Source organism: Panthera pardus, unplaced genomic scaffold (genome assembly GCF_024362965.1).
Source record: "Panthera pardus isolate Hobbes unplaced genomic scaffold, ASM2436296v1 HiC_scaffold_4, whole genome shotgun sequence".
NCBI lineage: Eukaryota > Metazoa > Chordata > Mammalia > Carnivora > Felidae > Panthera > Panthera pardus.
The window spans coordinates 17,903,479-17,918,579 of NW_026526969.1; the positions used below are offsets into that span (position 1 = coordinate 17,903,479).

At 63.1% G+C, this 15,101-nt stretch overlaps 2 protein-coding genes across 9 annotated transcripts in view; one reads left to right on the forward strand and one right to left on the reverse strand.

The window, feature by feature from the left end:
• The window catches only part of IFT140 (intraflagellar transport 140), a 76,159-nt gene that overhangs the window by 16,947 nt on the left and 44,111 nt on the right, over positions 1-15,101 (reverse strand). The gene's annotated exons all lie outside the window — the stretch shown is intronic.
• Positions 55-14,942, forward strand: TMEM204 (transmembrane protein 204). Its single transcript, XM_019468123.2, has 3 exons — positions 55-1,101; positions 5,008-5,163; positions 14,196-14,942. Exons 1-3 carry the CDS (start codon positions 822-824, stop codon positions 14,438-14,440), a joined length of 681 nt encoding a protein of 226 aa, XP_019323668.1. The 5' UTR covers positions 55-821; the 3' UTR covers positions 14,441-14,942.

The window sequence follows — 15,101 nt, forward strand, 5'->3', positions numbered from 1 at the left end:
TATCTGCCGCCGTGGCTGCTTCGTGGTGCCCGAGTGCCAGGCTGGCGGGACCGTGGGCCTGCTCCGGGAGGGCAGGGGAGGAGGGCCCCGGGGCAGGGCTTCAGAAGCCCCCTGCTCTCCTCTCAGGAAACGTGTCCTGTCGGCATCTGGTTGCAGCAGCCTTGCCGCTCTTTGTTGCAGTTGGCTACGCCCTCCATCCAGCTCACAAAAAACAGCCTCAAAAACAACCATTTCCTCTCTGCCGAGGGGGGGACACACGCGCGCGCCGCACACACACAGACGCACAGGCACTTCCCCGCAGCAGGCCCTCTGCCTTCCAGGACCGGCTGTTCCGTGGCGGAGGCACAGGGCAGGGGCTCAGGCAGCCAGAGGCTGAAGCGCTCCGGCACAGCTGAACCGGCCCCGCTCGGAGCCCGGCTGCTGGGTTTGCTCCGAGGAGCTGGTTCTAGGGAGCCAGGCGGGACATACCCCCACGTCGCCGCCCGCCTCTCCGGTGGCTCACGGGGAGGAGAGGCCTAGCTTCTCAGGAAGACGGCGCACGCACCACTCTGGGCTGTTGCTGGCGCCCCGGATCCCTCCCCGGGATGGGCGGAGAGGCTGGCTGCAGCTGGGGCCTGGCCCTGCTCCAGGTGCAGGAGGGAGGGTAAGGACGGGCCCAGGTGGGCTCACCGGCACCTGTCACATGGGCCTTCCAGACGCCTCTGAGAATGAGCGGTGATGTCCTCTAGCAGCCCCTAGCTGGTCTCGGCTCTCCCTGGCCACAGCGACTGACCGGGGCTGGGACTTTCTCCAGGACAAGCGGACGGCACCGGCAGTCGGCGATGACTGTTCAGAAACTGGTGGCCACGGCGGTGCTGGTGGCCCTGGTCTCTCTTGTCCTCAACAACGCGGCGGCCTTCACCCCCAACTGGGTGTACCAGACGCTGGAGGACGGGCGCAGGCGGAGCGTGGGGCTGTGGAAGTCCTGCTGGCTGGCAGATGGGACCCGGGGAGGGCCGAGCCCCGGGGCCCGGTTGGGGCCGGCAGACGCCAGAGACTGTGAGGCCCTGGGCTGGGGCTCCGAGGCGGCAGGCTTCCAGGAGGCTCGAGGCACCGTCAAACGTAAGTCTGCCGACTTCTCCGTCTCCTTTAGAACGGTCGGGGCACGTCGCGGGCATGGGGCGCATGTCTGGTGATAGGGACCCGGGCAAACCCCGAGCTCTGCGCCCACCCTCCAGGGGAGCCCCGGCCACAGTTCTGCTGAGCCAGACCTGACTCTGGCTCCTTTTGGGTGGAATTCTTGGGTGAGCATGGGGCTTTTCTCTGCCTTTATGCAAAGCTATGGGGCAGATACATTAACCAAATCAAGGAAAATACACTTCCCTTGATGGAAAATACAGATTGTTAGTGAGTGAAATAAGCAAGAAGCTTAAAAACACGGCTGAGTTCTGACTTCATTCTACGGATTGACAGAGTCGTTCAGGCAGCGACTCGGGTCAGATGGCAGACAGGACCTCTGGGAGGGGACCAGCCTGGGGGCAGGGAAGGGGCTCAGGACAGTGGCTCTGGAGAGCAGAGCCCCTCACGGGTTTGTCCCCGCCCCAGCTGGTGGCCCGCGGCCGGTCCGTTCACCACTCTGGAAGGTGGGAACAGGACTTTGACCGTGGGGTCAGGTTTGAGGGTAGGGGAGCAAAGGGCTCACAGGTGTAAGACACTTGTCACCTAATGTGTCACCTATGTGGTCCCAGCGGCTGACAGGCAGAGGTCTTCCGGAGTGGACCCTGTGAAGCTGCTGCTGAGGGTCTAATTCCAAGATCAGCAGGAGACCGAACTTGAGCTGGCCCTTTAGAGAACGTGAGGCTTCGGTGGGGGTTTTGTAACTGCTCTCGGAGGGTGTCCCCAGAGTCCTCGTCGGTGACTACCCCCACCTGCCACGTGCTGGGGGCCCTGCCCAGCTCAGGGGCCGGGGTGGGGGTGGGGTCCCATTCCACAGGCAGAGACAGAGGCTGCAAGAGGCACGTGCTCCACCAAGGTCCCTGTGGGGAGGCCACGCCAGTTTTTCCGCTCTGAGCCCCTTCCTCTGGGTCTGGGGGTCTTCTGGCAGGGAGGGGCTGTGCCTGTCAGCCCCTCCCCCTCCGTCACAAGCAGGAATTTCAAACTTTTCCGCAAGCTCTCAAAACTCAGTGCAGTTGAACTTGGGTGCCAGGAGACTGGCTGGCGGAGAGCAGGCCTCTTGGGTTCTGAGGTTGTCCTGGCCCACAGAGCACCCCTGGCCCAGAGGCAGCCCACATCACCCAGCCCCGGCCCGGGCCTCAAGCTCCAGCTGGTGCCCACCCTGGGCGTCCAGACCCTCTGTCCCCTTGCCAAGGCCAGGAGGAGGATTTACGGGTTGGGACGTGCTCTGCCTCCAGACCCCCTTCCCACCCAGCCCAGCCGCCTGGATCCCCCGACAACCTGATCAGCAACTCCTAAGACTTCTAGGACATCCTCCCACGGGTATGGCATCTGTGGAGCTAATCCTTAACTGACACGAGTGTCAAATATTCGCCGCAAACGAGGGAAAGGCCATGGAAGCTTCTCGTGAGGGAGACTGAGCTGCTGACACGCTTCTCACCTGCCCCAGGGCGCGAGCGCAGGGCAGCAGGAGCGGCGACCAGGCAGACTGCGCGCTGCCTTGCGCTCCTGCGGGGGCTCTGGCACCTCATCTCCCGGCCCGCACCCGCCACCCGTCACACCAGCACCTGGCGTGCGGCTCCGCTGGGCGCAGGGATGGGGTAGGAGGGAGCAGCGGCGCTCCGCCAGCACCTGCCAGCTCAGCCCCGAACACCTGCAGGCTCCACGGTCGTCTCCGTCCGCGACAGGCAGGCGTGTGTGGTGTCAGGCCGGACTCAATCTGCTCCGAGCTCCTTTCTCGGGGCCCGAGAGACTTCAGACATTGAGGCAGGTGGGGCGATGGCGGACACGCTCGTCCGCTCTGCTCTGGGGGCCCCTGCGCGGCCCGGTAAGAGCCACTCTGCGCTCACGGAGCGAGCACGGCGAGGGACCACCCGCCATGACGGGTCAGGGGACCCCGCTGCAGGGTGTCCCAAGTGTGCCGGGTCGGGGACTCCGGGGCTGGCCCCCCATGCACACGGGGTCCCGTCCTCCAGGACCATTGCTCAGGTGGCTTTCGTCCCCGTGAGGCGATGTGGGGACGCAGCGTCCCCGAGGTCCTCCCCTAGCTCCCACGGAGACCTCACAACCCAAGTCCCCGGCAGCGTGGCTCTCTGCGCGCGTTTCACAGCTCTGGATCCCAGGCATTCCGTCCAGCACCCTAGCCTTTTTCTGAAGCGAGGCGCGGCACGGGTAAACGTGTACGGCTCCGGGGCCCCAGGCGCAACTGTGCACATCACACTGCCCGGCCTCAGTCCCTCATGTCACATTTCTGCTGGGTGCCGCTGCCAGGCTATGCACGAGGTCACGTACCCCGGGCATGGCGGACGCCTGCCGGGCAGGTCCCCCGCGGCTGGTCAGGGGAGTGGGCTCGGGCAGTCGCTGCTGTACCCTCTGGCCTACATCCTCACGTCCACGGGGGCAGAGGCTGAGGGGGTGGGGGCGGCACGGGGGCCGCGGGCAGTGCACTGGGACAGAGAGCTGGGGGCGGGGAGCGGGAGGGCAGGGCCCTGGCTCCCGGGGCCACGCAGGCCACTCTCTGTGCACCTCCAGCCTTACCTCCCCCGGGTCTGGCTCTAAAACGGAGTGCCCGCTGTCCTGGGCTGTTAGTGCCCACCGTGTTTACCGCCCCTCGTCTCTGAGGTCACCCCCACCTCCCGCGTTCGACCGCCTTTTAGCGTGGAAGAAACTTGTGTGTGGTCACGTATCGGTACAAGTAACAGCAAAGAACGCGGAGCGGGAAGACCCCCCCAGAGAGCATACGAAGAGCGGGGCCTCCACGGGAAGGGAGGCCGGCCAATCTTCCAGTGCACGGGAAGGACCCGCCTGGAACCCGTTCCGTCCGCACAGCAGGGCCCGTCTGGTCTCCTGCACGCACGTGTGGCCACTGGTCAGGCTGGCCGCGACTTGGGTTGTGCCCCGAAGACTGTGTGGGCAGCCAGGAAGGTTCGAGCAAATCGGCCTGAAGCCTGGCTCGCAGCCCGCGGGGGGAGGCGAGGAAGCGCGGGTGCCGGTGCCGGTGCCTCCCTCTGTACCAGGAGTTCCCACTCGCCGGGTCGGCCTCTGGCACCCCTGCCGTTTACTGGGTCAGAGGAGCGTCAGGCCTTCTAGCAACCGCAGGGACTTTTTCGAGGCGACTTTGAAACACATGGTGTGTGAGCTGTCAGCCCACAGGGCAAGAGAGCGGTGTCTTCTCTGTGGGAGGGCATAACCGGCCACGCTCACCGTCTACACAGCTCATCTACACGGCAAGCCAGGTCAAAGGCAGCTGCCGGCTCCGGAAGGTGTTCAGCCATGGGGACTGTCATCCTCCTGCGGCCCCTCCCTCCTCCTCTCCTTTCAGAAGCCTCTCTGCCCGCAGGGCCACCCTGACTGCTACAGCCCTGCCCGGGTCTGCGCTCAGGGACAACGGCAAGGAGGAAGCCACTGGACACACAGTGGGCAGGAGCGGCCGGCCCCGTGGCAGAAAGTAGCATAGTCTCTGTTCCCTCTGGGCTCCTCGGCTGCGAAATTTGAAGGCCGCCTGCCCACCCGTGGGCGAGTCACAGATACAACCGTGGGCTGGGGCCCGGTGGGGCCGGTCCTCTGCTCTCGTGGCGGGGGCTCCATGCAGTAGGGGTCCGACTTCACGGCGGGCGCACTCCTGCAGGCCGGCGCTCTGCTGCCCGGCACGTGGGAGGTCTCTCCATGGGCCTCTCGAGGCAGCACCGCAGCCCTGACCCCGTCTGTGGTGCATCCCCCGTGCGTCTGGCTCCCAGGCCTGGGGCGCGAGGGGAGTGGAGAGCTAGGAGCCAGGGAGAGAGGGCCGTGGGGCTCCGGGCACACGTGGAGTCCCGACCCGAGCTGACCACCTGTCTCCCCCTGTCGTTCTCACAGTGCAGTTTGACATGATGCGCGCCTGCAACCTGGTGGCCACAGCGGCACTCGCTGCGGGTCAGCTCACCTTCGTCCTGGGTCTGACGGGCCTGCCCCTGATGTCGCCCGATTCACAGTGCTGGGAGGAGGCCATGGCCGCCGCGTTCCAGCTGGCGAGTAAGTAGCCTCGGGCCCCGGGCAGGCAGAGCGACTGCACCCTCAGCTCGTGGGGGGCTGGTGGGCCCACTGTGGCCTTCTCCTGTCACCACAACTCCTGTGGGTCACCCTCTGGCCCGTCGCTGGGGCGGAAATGACACAAAAACACGCATGGGGAAGTGAAGACGCAGGAAGCATCCGGATGGGTATTTCTGTTCATTCCTGAGCTCTTGCCTTTTTCCATTTTAACACCGGCTGCTGAGGCTCTAGAGTGACCTGCTCTGCTTCCCACAGTCTGGGACCACGCAGCCGGTGTGGCTGGTGGTCTGGGCTCACGGTCCTCCCACAACAGTGCAGCAGCCTGGCACGGGCAGGGTGAGAGCCCCCACCCGAGCCCACGCCTCTGCCTTCCCCGCTCACATTGTGCCAGCGGGGAGATCTGGGCAAGCTCGTGGTTCCGGCCTGGCTCAGCTACAGGCCCTTCTTCGTGAGCAGCAAAAAGCAGAGAGGACACCAGTGTCCGAGCACACGCGCCGTGTCCTGGCACCCACGCCCACCGCCCGTGCCGCCACGGGAGCGGGCCGGGAGGCCGCAGAGTGGCGAGGCCTTAGGGGTGGCTGTCGGGGGTAGCAGGACAGGGAGGGTGCGGACGCACCCGTGGTCCTGAAAAGCTGAGAGGGGTGGTGGGAGTCGTAAATGAGGAGTGCGACTCTTCTGGGAGGTTCCACGCAGGTAGCCACGGAAGCTGTCCAGGTGACCCCGGTGAGTAGAGGGGCTTCTCTGCTGGTGTGCCCTTGGCTCTGGCCGCCGGCTCAGTTTTCCTGATCACCGAGACCTGGGGGCAGTTCAGGTCCCCCGTTGCCTGCTGGGGAAAGCACGATCGCGGTCCGAAGCGGGGACGGCGTGGCCAGGGTGTGGGGACGTTATAGCCGACCCGCTTGCCTCTCCTGCCAGCAGAGAACTGCAGCACGCCCCAAAGTTGAAGGTACAGTTCCAACAAACCCGGCGAAAGAAACGGCAGGAAGTCTGAAGTGAATCATTCCGGGAATAATGGCCCCCGGCCCTTATCTTTCTGGAGAGGGAAGCTGACCGACTGGCAGGAATTCACACGCTGCGAGTGACCCGGGTGGGAATCGGGAATTGGAAACAGGCCTTCCTGCGCCTTTTCATAGAAGGCGGGTGGTCCTGGGCCGGTCACTTCCCCACGGCCCCGTCACCCACAGGGCCTGGGAGCACAGAGGGCCGACCAGGCGGCTTCCAGGAAGGAGTCGCCTTGGGGCAGGGGTGCCAGGCATGCACACCGGCTCTGCCACCCGCAATCCGTGGGGGGTCGGGGCAAACCGCCAGCCCACCGGCCCCTCTGTCTGCCCCCAGCAGGCTGGTCTTGAGAATTAAAGAGGCAGGTGGGCTGGGATGTCTGATCACCTCGGCCTCTTTGCCTCGTCCACGGCTGTGGGTAGAAACACAGACATCCCAAAGGACGGTGGCCGTTCAGAAAACTACCCTTCTGCCCTCTGCTGACCTTAGGGCCGTAAGGCAGAAACGGGGTCCTTGGCCTCGTGGAGACTGCCCCCCCCATCACAGGGAGCTTATCTGAAATTCCACCCCTCCCAGAAGGAAGTGGAAGATTAGGAACAGACATTCAGTGACAACCTAGCAAAGAAAGGAACAGATCTGGATCCTGGAAGTAACTCCCTGCAGCAGCCCAAACGGACCACGGCATCTTTTATTAGAATTACGGGAGAGAAATGGCAGGTTTGGCGTCGAATGGTCGGCTCACTTCCTGCGAGCCCTCACTTCAGAGCAAGACAGTGTTGTTTCCAGATAACATAGTTTTGAAAAGGCAGCCCGGGGGCCCCGTTAGGTAAACCTGGCTGCCTGGCGGCAGCCCAGGCCGCCCTGCGGCCTGTCCTGCCTGTGGGGCAGGCGCTCTCTCTCCCGGGCGTTTCCAGACCGTGGGGCCGCCGCGCACAGACCATCACACAGGCGGAGGCCGCCGGGAAGAGCCAGGAGCGCCGAGGGGCGCTGGGGCCCCTCCTGCCCCTGCAGGCGTCTCCTGGTGGCGCCCTGCCCTCACCCCCACAGGTCTGTTTTGCCCAAAAAGGAAATGCACTTGGCCGTGTTTAGACTTGTTTCATTGACAAACAGTACAGAATGCAGCCGTGTGCCTTTCTGCCACCACGCTGCTAATTTTAGAGTTAGGTTTTTTCCTGTGCTCTGGTCTGCTTTAAACAGTCAGGGAGAGACTGAAGGGCGCCGGGATATCCTGTCCCAGGAGGGGAAATGCCTGCTGGTACCTGTTATGCAAGCGAACCTTCAGTCCCCAGTGCCGGGGCCAGAGGGTGGGCAGCAGGGAGAGATGGTGCAGGCGAGTCCGCGGGGCGGCGGGGCGAGCTGGACCGCGCAGGGGCCGAGACTCCCTTCCCGCCCGCCCCTCTGTCCCTCACACCTGCTCCAGCTGCCACACGGGAGGTTCCCGCCTCCTGGTAGAACTTTCCACGTGTAATTCTAATTTGCTTTAGAGTTGGAAACGCTCCTTTCTGTCCCTTATTCCACCTCCGCCCACAAGTTGAACATCCCCGTGTGGCCTCCACGTGCTTCCTGTGACAACAGCTCCCATGGGGGCTGTGGCAGCCTGGCGGACCCCATCCCAGGGTGAACAGCCGCCATGGGCGGCCCCCTGCTACGGCCACGTGCCCATACAGGCTCCCGGCAGCTGGCTCTGCTGACCCTTCCTTCCCCTGTCCTTTATTCTCTCGCTTGTCCGTGTCTGGTCTCCCTGCTCGTGTGCATGAAACGCACGGTCATCCTGGTCTGATGATCGCAGGCAGGTGGCCGTCGGACCCTGCATCAGACACCTAAGCGACACCCGAAGCAAGACAGTCGAGGGCGACTTCGGCAGGCGGCCTGCCCGGCAGGCGCGTCACGGGGAGGCTCCTTTGCTCTGGAGGGCTCCTGAGCATACCGGGGCTTTTCCTGGGGCGTCGAGGTGCTGCACCAGGCTCCGAGGCCCTGGATGAGCCACCTCACCCTGTGCTCTCGGGCAGCCGGGACCCAAGGTGCAGGCTCAGCCACACCTGCCGCTGTGATTACCCTGACCTCCAACCTCGTGTCCGCTGGGGATGCCACAGGGCAGCATCGTCAGGGCTCCTGGGTCAGCCGAAGACTCCCCCCGGAGCCTGGCGTGCGTGCCGGAGCAGCCAGCACCGGGGAGGGGAGTCTCTTCCTTGCCAGAACGCTGGTGGCTCCGAACTTTCCTAAGTTGACCCCACCTATGGCTTGTGAGGTGCCAGTGGCCTCCGGGCTCCAGCTGCCGTGCGGGAACCAACCAAATCTGTCCCCAGGCGGATTATTTCCAGGTGGGACACTCTCACGGCTATTCAGGGCTCTGTTCCTCAGCCGAGCTGCACCTTTGAAGGGCAACTCCCTGGTCGTCGCGGAAGTGGTCTCAGAGCACCGTGGCCGCAGGTGCACATTCAGGCTGGCGTCGGGGTCCCACGCGGCTGGCCTCCCTGCAATAACTGCATTGAGCTCTCCTGGGGGTGACGCCCCAGTCCCGAGAGCCCTCGGCTAGCAGTCTCTGCTTCTTGTCTTGCCTGATGATGCGGTGGGGGACCCAAGGACTAGGCCGCTCATCTGTTCCCTCCTCCACACCCCTCCCTCACCCCCACTGCTCACCGGAGAGCATGTGCGGCACCTCCCAGCCCCTCCGGAGACCGGGAAGTCCTCCCGCGCTGCAGCAAGGGCCCCGACGGCCGACCCGGGCTGGGCCCACTGTGTCGGGGACGCCCAGGGGCGCTGAGGAAAACTCCAGTCCCTCTGTGATGTCCCGGCATGGGGCCCGTAGTCCAGGCGTCCCACTTCCCTGGCTTTGGGTCCGCTGGTGACAAATCGACTGTGGTGTAAGGCTTCTCCTCCGTCTCAAGCGTCCGTGACTTTGTATGCAGTGTTTGATGTGACTCCTGGTTTACGATTTATTAGCTTTGATCCTAAGTGGCCCCTCATCTCCACGTCTGCAGAATCTCAGTCCGGCCTCCTCGTCTGTCATTCGAGAGGCCCTGCAGCTTTTTCAGACCAAGGGCTTTCCGTACAGCACAATCCCACCACGAAACGCTGTAGTTTGAGGACAGATGAACAACCGACTCGCACAGGCCAGTGTTCTGCGTTGTGCTGAACCCCTTCATGACAGCACCAGGCTGTCCTCGGGACCCCTGTCCAGTGACTCCTCACGTCCTCTGGGCCGCTGACGAGCAGCCCCGAGCTCACAGGCTTGTGCTCTGTCCCTTGGCACTGCACAGAGTGCAGGGTCCCTGCACACGTGTCCCGACCAGTGGACGCCAACCTTCACCAGCCCGCTCCTCCTCCAGACGCGAAGCCTCCGCAACTCCAGCGGGACGACCCTGGGAGCAGAATCGTGGCGGAACGTCCTGGGCCCCGCGTCTCTGGCTTCCTCTCTCTGCTTCTGGAAATCAGCATTTTTTTTTTTTCTTGGGATGGCAAAATTTACACGCACACTGAGCACCCCGTGCCCGTGAGAACGCTGATGTCGTCGGTCCTGGCGGCTCGTGAGCTGGTGGGGATTCTGCCATCCGTAGGCTCGGGGATCCTCTCGTAGGAATATATGAGTTTTTGTTTTTCACGAAGAACAGGGCTTGGCTGGGTCTGGACAGAGTGCTCTTCTGTCTTTGGCCCCTGCCTCCACAGCGCTGGTCTGCACCCCAACCACATCCTGCGTTTGTCGCTCACTTCCACGTCCTCTGGGGGCCTCGGCGCCCTCAGCCCTGGCATGCCAGGCGTCGCGTGGGAGCTGCAGCTCCGTGGAAGGGTGACCGGACCCGCCGAACCTTCAGCTCTTCCTTTCCCAGAATCCCTCCCTCTAGGAAGGAGCGTGTGGACCCCGTCACTCTGCTGTTCACAGAAGCTGGGACATCCCAGCTGCGGCCGTGCCGAGACGGGCCATGTGCTCTTGGTCCGGGAACGCTCTCCCTGGAAGCCGTCACGACACCTAAGTCGCAGGCACCACGGGGCAGGCGTGCTGTGTGAAGGTTCGGGGTTCAGCTGCACGGTCTCTCCTTACGCCACCTGCGTGTGCTCGACAGTCACTCCAACAGGAAGGCCCTGTGACAGGCACCGCAGCCCTCGGAAGCAGGCAGGAAGGAAGCGAGGGGAAAGGGACGCCGTGCAGGCCGAGCTGTGATTCGCAGCGCCCGCGTGGCCGGCTCACAGGAAGCGGCTGTTTGCTTTGGAAACAGATTCGCGAGAAAGGAACTGACTCCGCATGCAGAACTCAGGCTGTGCTCACACTCGCCCCTTTTGTGTGTTTCTGGACAGACGTGACCGTCGCTGACAAGTCCTGGGAGAGCCGCCTCCAGGACACTCCCAGGGGGTCTCCACACCACGTGCCAGAGCCGGGAAACCCGTGGTTTGAGGCCGGCGGGGCCGGGGCTCCTTCCCACTGCCGGGCCCCTCGCCCCGCAGGAGAACTTCATGAAGGGCCACGTGCCTAATGTGCCCCATCCTTTCCACTGCCGACACAGGGCACACAGGACGTCCCCGTGTCTGTGCTGTTCGCACCGCCCCCGGGGACCCAGACGGGGTCACCTGTCCTCGCGCCGCCGGACCGAACATCCCCCCGCGTGGCTCGGGCGCTTCTCGCGGCTCTGTGCTTGCACCGCTGTTCTGGCAGGTTCTTTGCATCTTCCCGCTTGAGGAGAGGCTTTTCTAAAGTCATTTTTTAATGTTGGGGAGTCAAGCTCTTCTCTGACCACACGTGTTCTGAGTTGAACTTTACATAGGATGAGTCATGTCAACGCAGATTTTTAAACTGGTTTTCACGATAGATTCCCCCCCTTCTCCTAGAAAAAAGAGCGAAGTAAGGTGCAGCCTCTGAACCAAGCCAGACAGGGGAGACGCACCGCAGACTGTGCTCGAAACCCGCCCGGTGCCGCCTACCGCCGACCGGACTCTAAGATTCCGTCCGGCAGGCTCCACGTTGACACGGAGCCGCCACCTCTGTCACCCACGACTGCGGGACGTGGGCGCCACGCGCGGCTCGTTGGTGCACCTGTGAACTCTTGTTCTTTACTCTGTCCTCCCCCGCCCGTTCCTTCATCTCCAACATGACAAACGGTACTCGTCACTGGAGGCGGCTCCACACTGTGACGCCAGAATCTGAGCATCGTGTGGGCCGCACGGCCCCAGGGAGGGGGGGCAAGAAACAGACTCGGACGGCAGCGGGAGACAGCGACCCTGCTTTCAGAAATACCCGACGCTCGTCTTGAGAAAATAAGCAACAATACATTTCAGTAACCCCGTGAGGCCGGCCAGTGTGGGCCCGAGGGACACCCGCCACTCGGGGCTCCGACGGCGCGTGGGTGCCGGGTGGGGGTCGGAAGCCGGCGGCCGCTCCGCCCACACGCATCGGGGACGGGTCCCATGAGTCAGGGTCTTCAGTGCCTGGAGGTGCCCCGTCCACAGGTGGCCACCCTCCGGGAGGGTCTGTGCCGGCTCGTGCCTGCTTCCCCGGCGCAGTGTTCCCCGACCTGCACTCACCGTGCTGGGCCAGGGCGCACCTCCCTGGTTAGCCCGACAAGAGCGCCGCTTCGGCTCCGCGAGGACGCATCAAGCCTCCGCACGGCACACGCGTGTGGAAACCGGCACAGGGGGCAGAGTGGGAACTGGCACGTCCCGCCGTGGCTCCAACGCTGAGAGACGCCATCGCGGCTAAAGGGCCCTGTCCCTCCGACGGGCTTGGGTGCTATAAAGTCGCTCTTTGTCACGCCTCCTTCCCAGAGGCCCACGCTGCATTTAATTCCGCACCACGGGATCTAGTTGGTTTGTCTCAAATAATTCACTCCGTAAGTGATTCCTGGAAGGCCCTTCAGGAGGCCTCCCGCCAGCCCAGGGGTGACAGTGGGGGACAGGCCGGGCGTCCAGGCTGAGCTCTGAGCACAGTCTTCCTCCCCAGGGCTGGGCCGGCACGGGCCGGCTGAGCCAGCAAAGGCCCGGAGAGGCTGGAACCCGGGTTCCCGGAGGAGTGAAAAGAGGCCAGCGTGGCTGCAGCCTGACAGAGGGTGGAGGGAGAGACCCGAGGCCTGGCAAAGGCGGGCGGCCCCGGCACCCGCATCTGAGTGACAGGCGCCTTCTCCCTTCCGGCGCCGGTGAGCTAGGGGGCCTGGATCCTTCTGGCTCAGGGCCAGCTCTGCACCGGTCTGTCCCGAAATGTCTCACAACAGACTTCACAGACCCGTCCTTACTCTTCAGTGCTGTCGGCTGACCCCAGTCAGCCGCGGAGCTGGGGAGGGGCTGTCCACCCCCACAAATGATGCTGCAGAACCGGGGCTCAGGCCGCAGAGCAGAGGTTTACAGACATTCCTATAAGCAGCACAAGGATGCCGGACGCCGGCAACGGGCGGGCACAGACTTGGACCGCGGCGGCCATTCGGGTGAACCCCTTCCCACCCGCTGGCGTGCCCTCTGCTCGGCCTGGCTCCCTACAGAAGGCTCCCGCCTGCCCTGTGGGAGCACCCGTCCCGGTGCCTCCTGGGTGACCTCAGGCACGACCCTGTGCGTTCGCCTGCTCTCCCGGTGCTCCCTGCTTGCCCCATCCTGCCGGGCCTTGTGGAGAATGGTGCACAAGGAGCTCCCTTCGCCGGCAGAAAATGCCCGAAGACACAGAGAACTGAGGGGCACACACCAAGTGTTTTCATGGTCATGGCACAAAACACAGACTCGAACTCCTTTCCCCGACAACACAAAACTTGGGGCCACAGAACGACGAGCAAGGGATACACTCTTCACCGGGAGAGAGAAACACCAGAAGATTCTTTCTGTCAGTGTGCATGACAAAGAGAAATAGTTATTTTTAACAGAAAGGAAGTATCCAGAAGCTTTCTGTGTATAAAAAGCTCTCCTAAGTACTGCAGAGAATTAACAGAGATTAGTCACTGCCGCTATTGTTTAGCACATGACTGGGGTGGATCAATGTTTAATTCATGCTTTCTGGAAGGTGCAGCGATAATGACACCGTGCTGCTTGTGAAAGCTGGCTCCCCGCTACCCCTGCCCCCGTCCTGCACTAATTTATAAGTTTCCAGAACCATGAGCTGGCACCACTGCGGCTCAGCTCCGGGGCCACGGGGGTCGTGCAGGGTCTGGTTTCCTGAGGAAAGCAGGGGAGGCTGTGGGGGACGGAGGGACCACAGGAACAGACGGACGGATGTCACAGCACAGGGCGGGGGAGGGACCGCAGCGGGAGGCTGGCCTGGCCAGAGCTCAGGGCGGGGGACACGGGCGAGTCCGGCAGGCGCCCAGGGTTCCGTCCGGATCACTGTTAAGAAGCTCTGTCCTCGTCAGGTGCTTTGGGTTCCAAGACAGGGCTTCCCCTAGGTCGCCACAGCAGAGGTGTGGTGAGAGCCACCCAGGCCCCTGCTTCTGCCCAGCCCTCCCTGCCCTCTCCAGCCACGCCAGCCACTCCGGCCACGGCTCCGGCTCGGCATCACGCCTCCTTGTGGCCTCATCCGGCGCCTCCTGAGGGGTCGGAGACCCATACAAGGAGTGGCGGGGCCTCTCCTTCGTGCCCGTAGGGGCTCCCGGCCCGGACTCAGCCCTGAACTCTATCGAACACCAGTATCCTGTTATCCTAGGCGGCAGGCCCCAGGCACGAAACCCGCGTTTCCCTGAGGCAAGAGCCGATAAACTGGGAGAGTAAGGGACGCCTTACTTTCGAATGGAGCATTTCTGCAAGCCGGGAGCAGCTCACGCAGAGGAAATGGCTCGGCCCTGCTGGACCAAAGGGAGAGTGCGCCGGGACCAGGCAGCTTTCTCGCGGGGCCCCTGGAAACTGTTCCGTGCCAGGATTAGACGGCCCCCCAAAGGTCATAAAGGCCCACAGAGGCCAATGAAAAGCGGCTCCACGCTGAAGCGTGGCACACAAAGGGGCAACGGCCCACAGGGGGAGCAGGGGCTGCGTGTCCGCAGGGCTCTACAGACCGAGCGGCCGGTCCTGCCCCGGCTCCACACAGGCCTTTCTGAACTCTCCTCTCTCGCTTGCAGGTTTCGTCCTGGTCATCGGGCTGGTGACGTTCTACAGAATCGGCCCGTACACCAGCCTGTCCTGGTCTTGCTACCTGGACATTGGTGCCTGCCTCCTGGCCACCCTGGCAGCCGCCATGCTCATCTGGAACATCCTTCACCGGAGAGAGGACTGCATCGCGCCCCGGGTGATCGTCATCAGCCGCTCCCTGACCGCGCGGCTCCGCCGCGGGCTGGACAACGAGTACGTGGAGTCACCGTGCTGAGGGCCGCCGGGGGACACCTGCTCAGGACCTTCTCCACTATAACCAAACAGCGTAGAAGCCGCAGGGCTGTCCGTGCGGGCCATCCGTAGGGTTTCCCATATATACACGTACGACCCACAGCTACGTTTACTACGTTACACATAAGCATATTACGTGGTTATATACCGCCTGCGCCACGCTCCTGACGCGCCCACCGCTGGGCTTCACTGTCTGCACGTTCCGGGAGGAGAGCAGCTCCTCAGGGGCAAGGACGGCAGCCAGCTCACTCTGCGCCTCAGTCTAGGATTAATTTATTCTCTATCTGCTGAGGGGTGGGTCCTCAGTCACATTTACTTTGGTAAAGCAGACTACCCGGGAAGATTCTCCAGAACGGTCCGTGATCTTCCTCGAGTGACTTAGAATTTACAACCAGATGGCTACGGTTTTATGATAGGACTGTGTCAGTAATGTCCATTTTGCTCCTGATTATTTTTCTAAGTTAAAATAAAATGCAAACTTCCCACCACTGCCTAAAACTCGTGTTTTATCCATCACGCTGCCACGCGGGTGAAAAGAATTTGGTCTGGCCTTGTGGCATTTTGTGGGCCGGCAGGAAGAGAAGGCTTGAAACATTTTTAAAGGCCCGGTGGGAAGACACCTGTGGGTCGCTCAGGCCCTTACA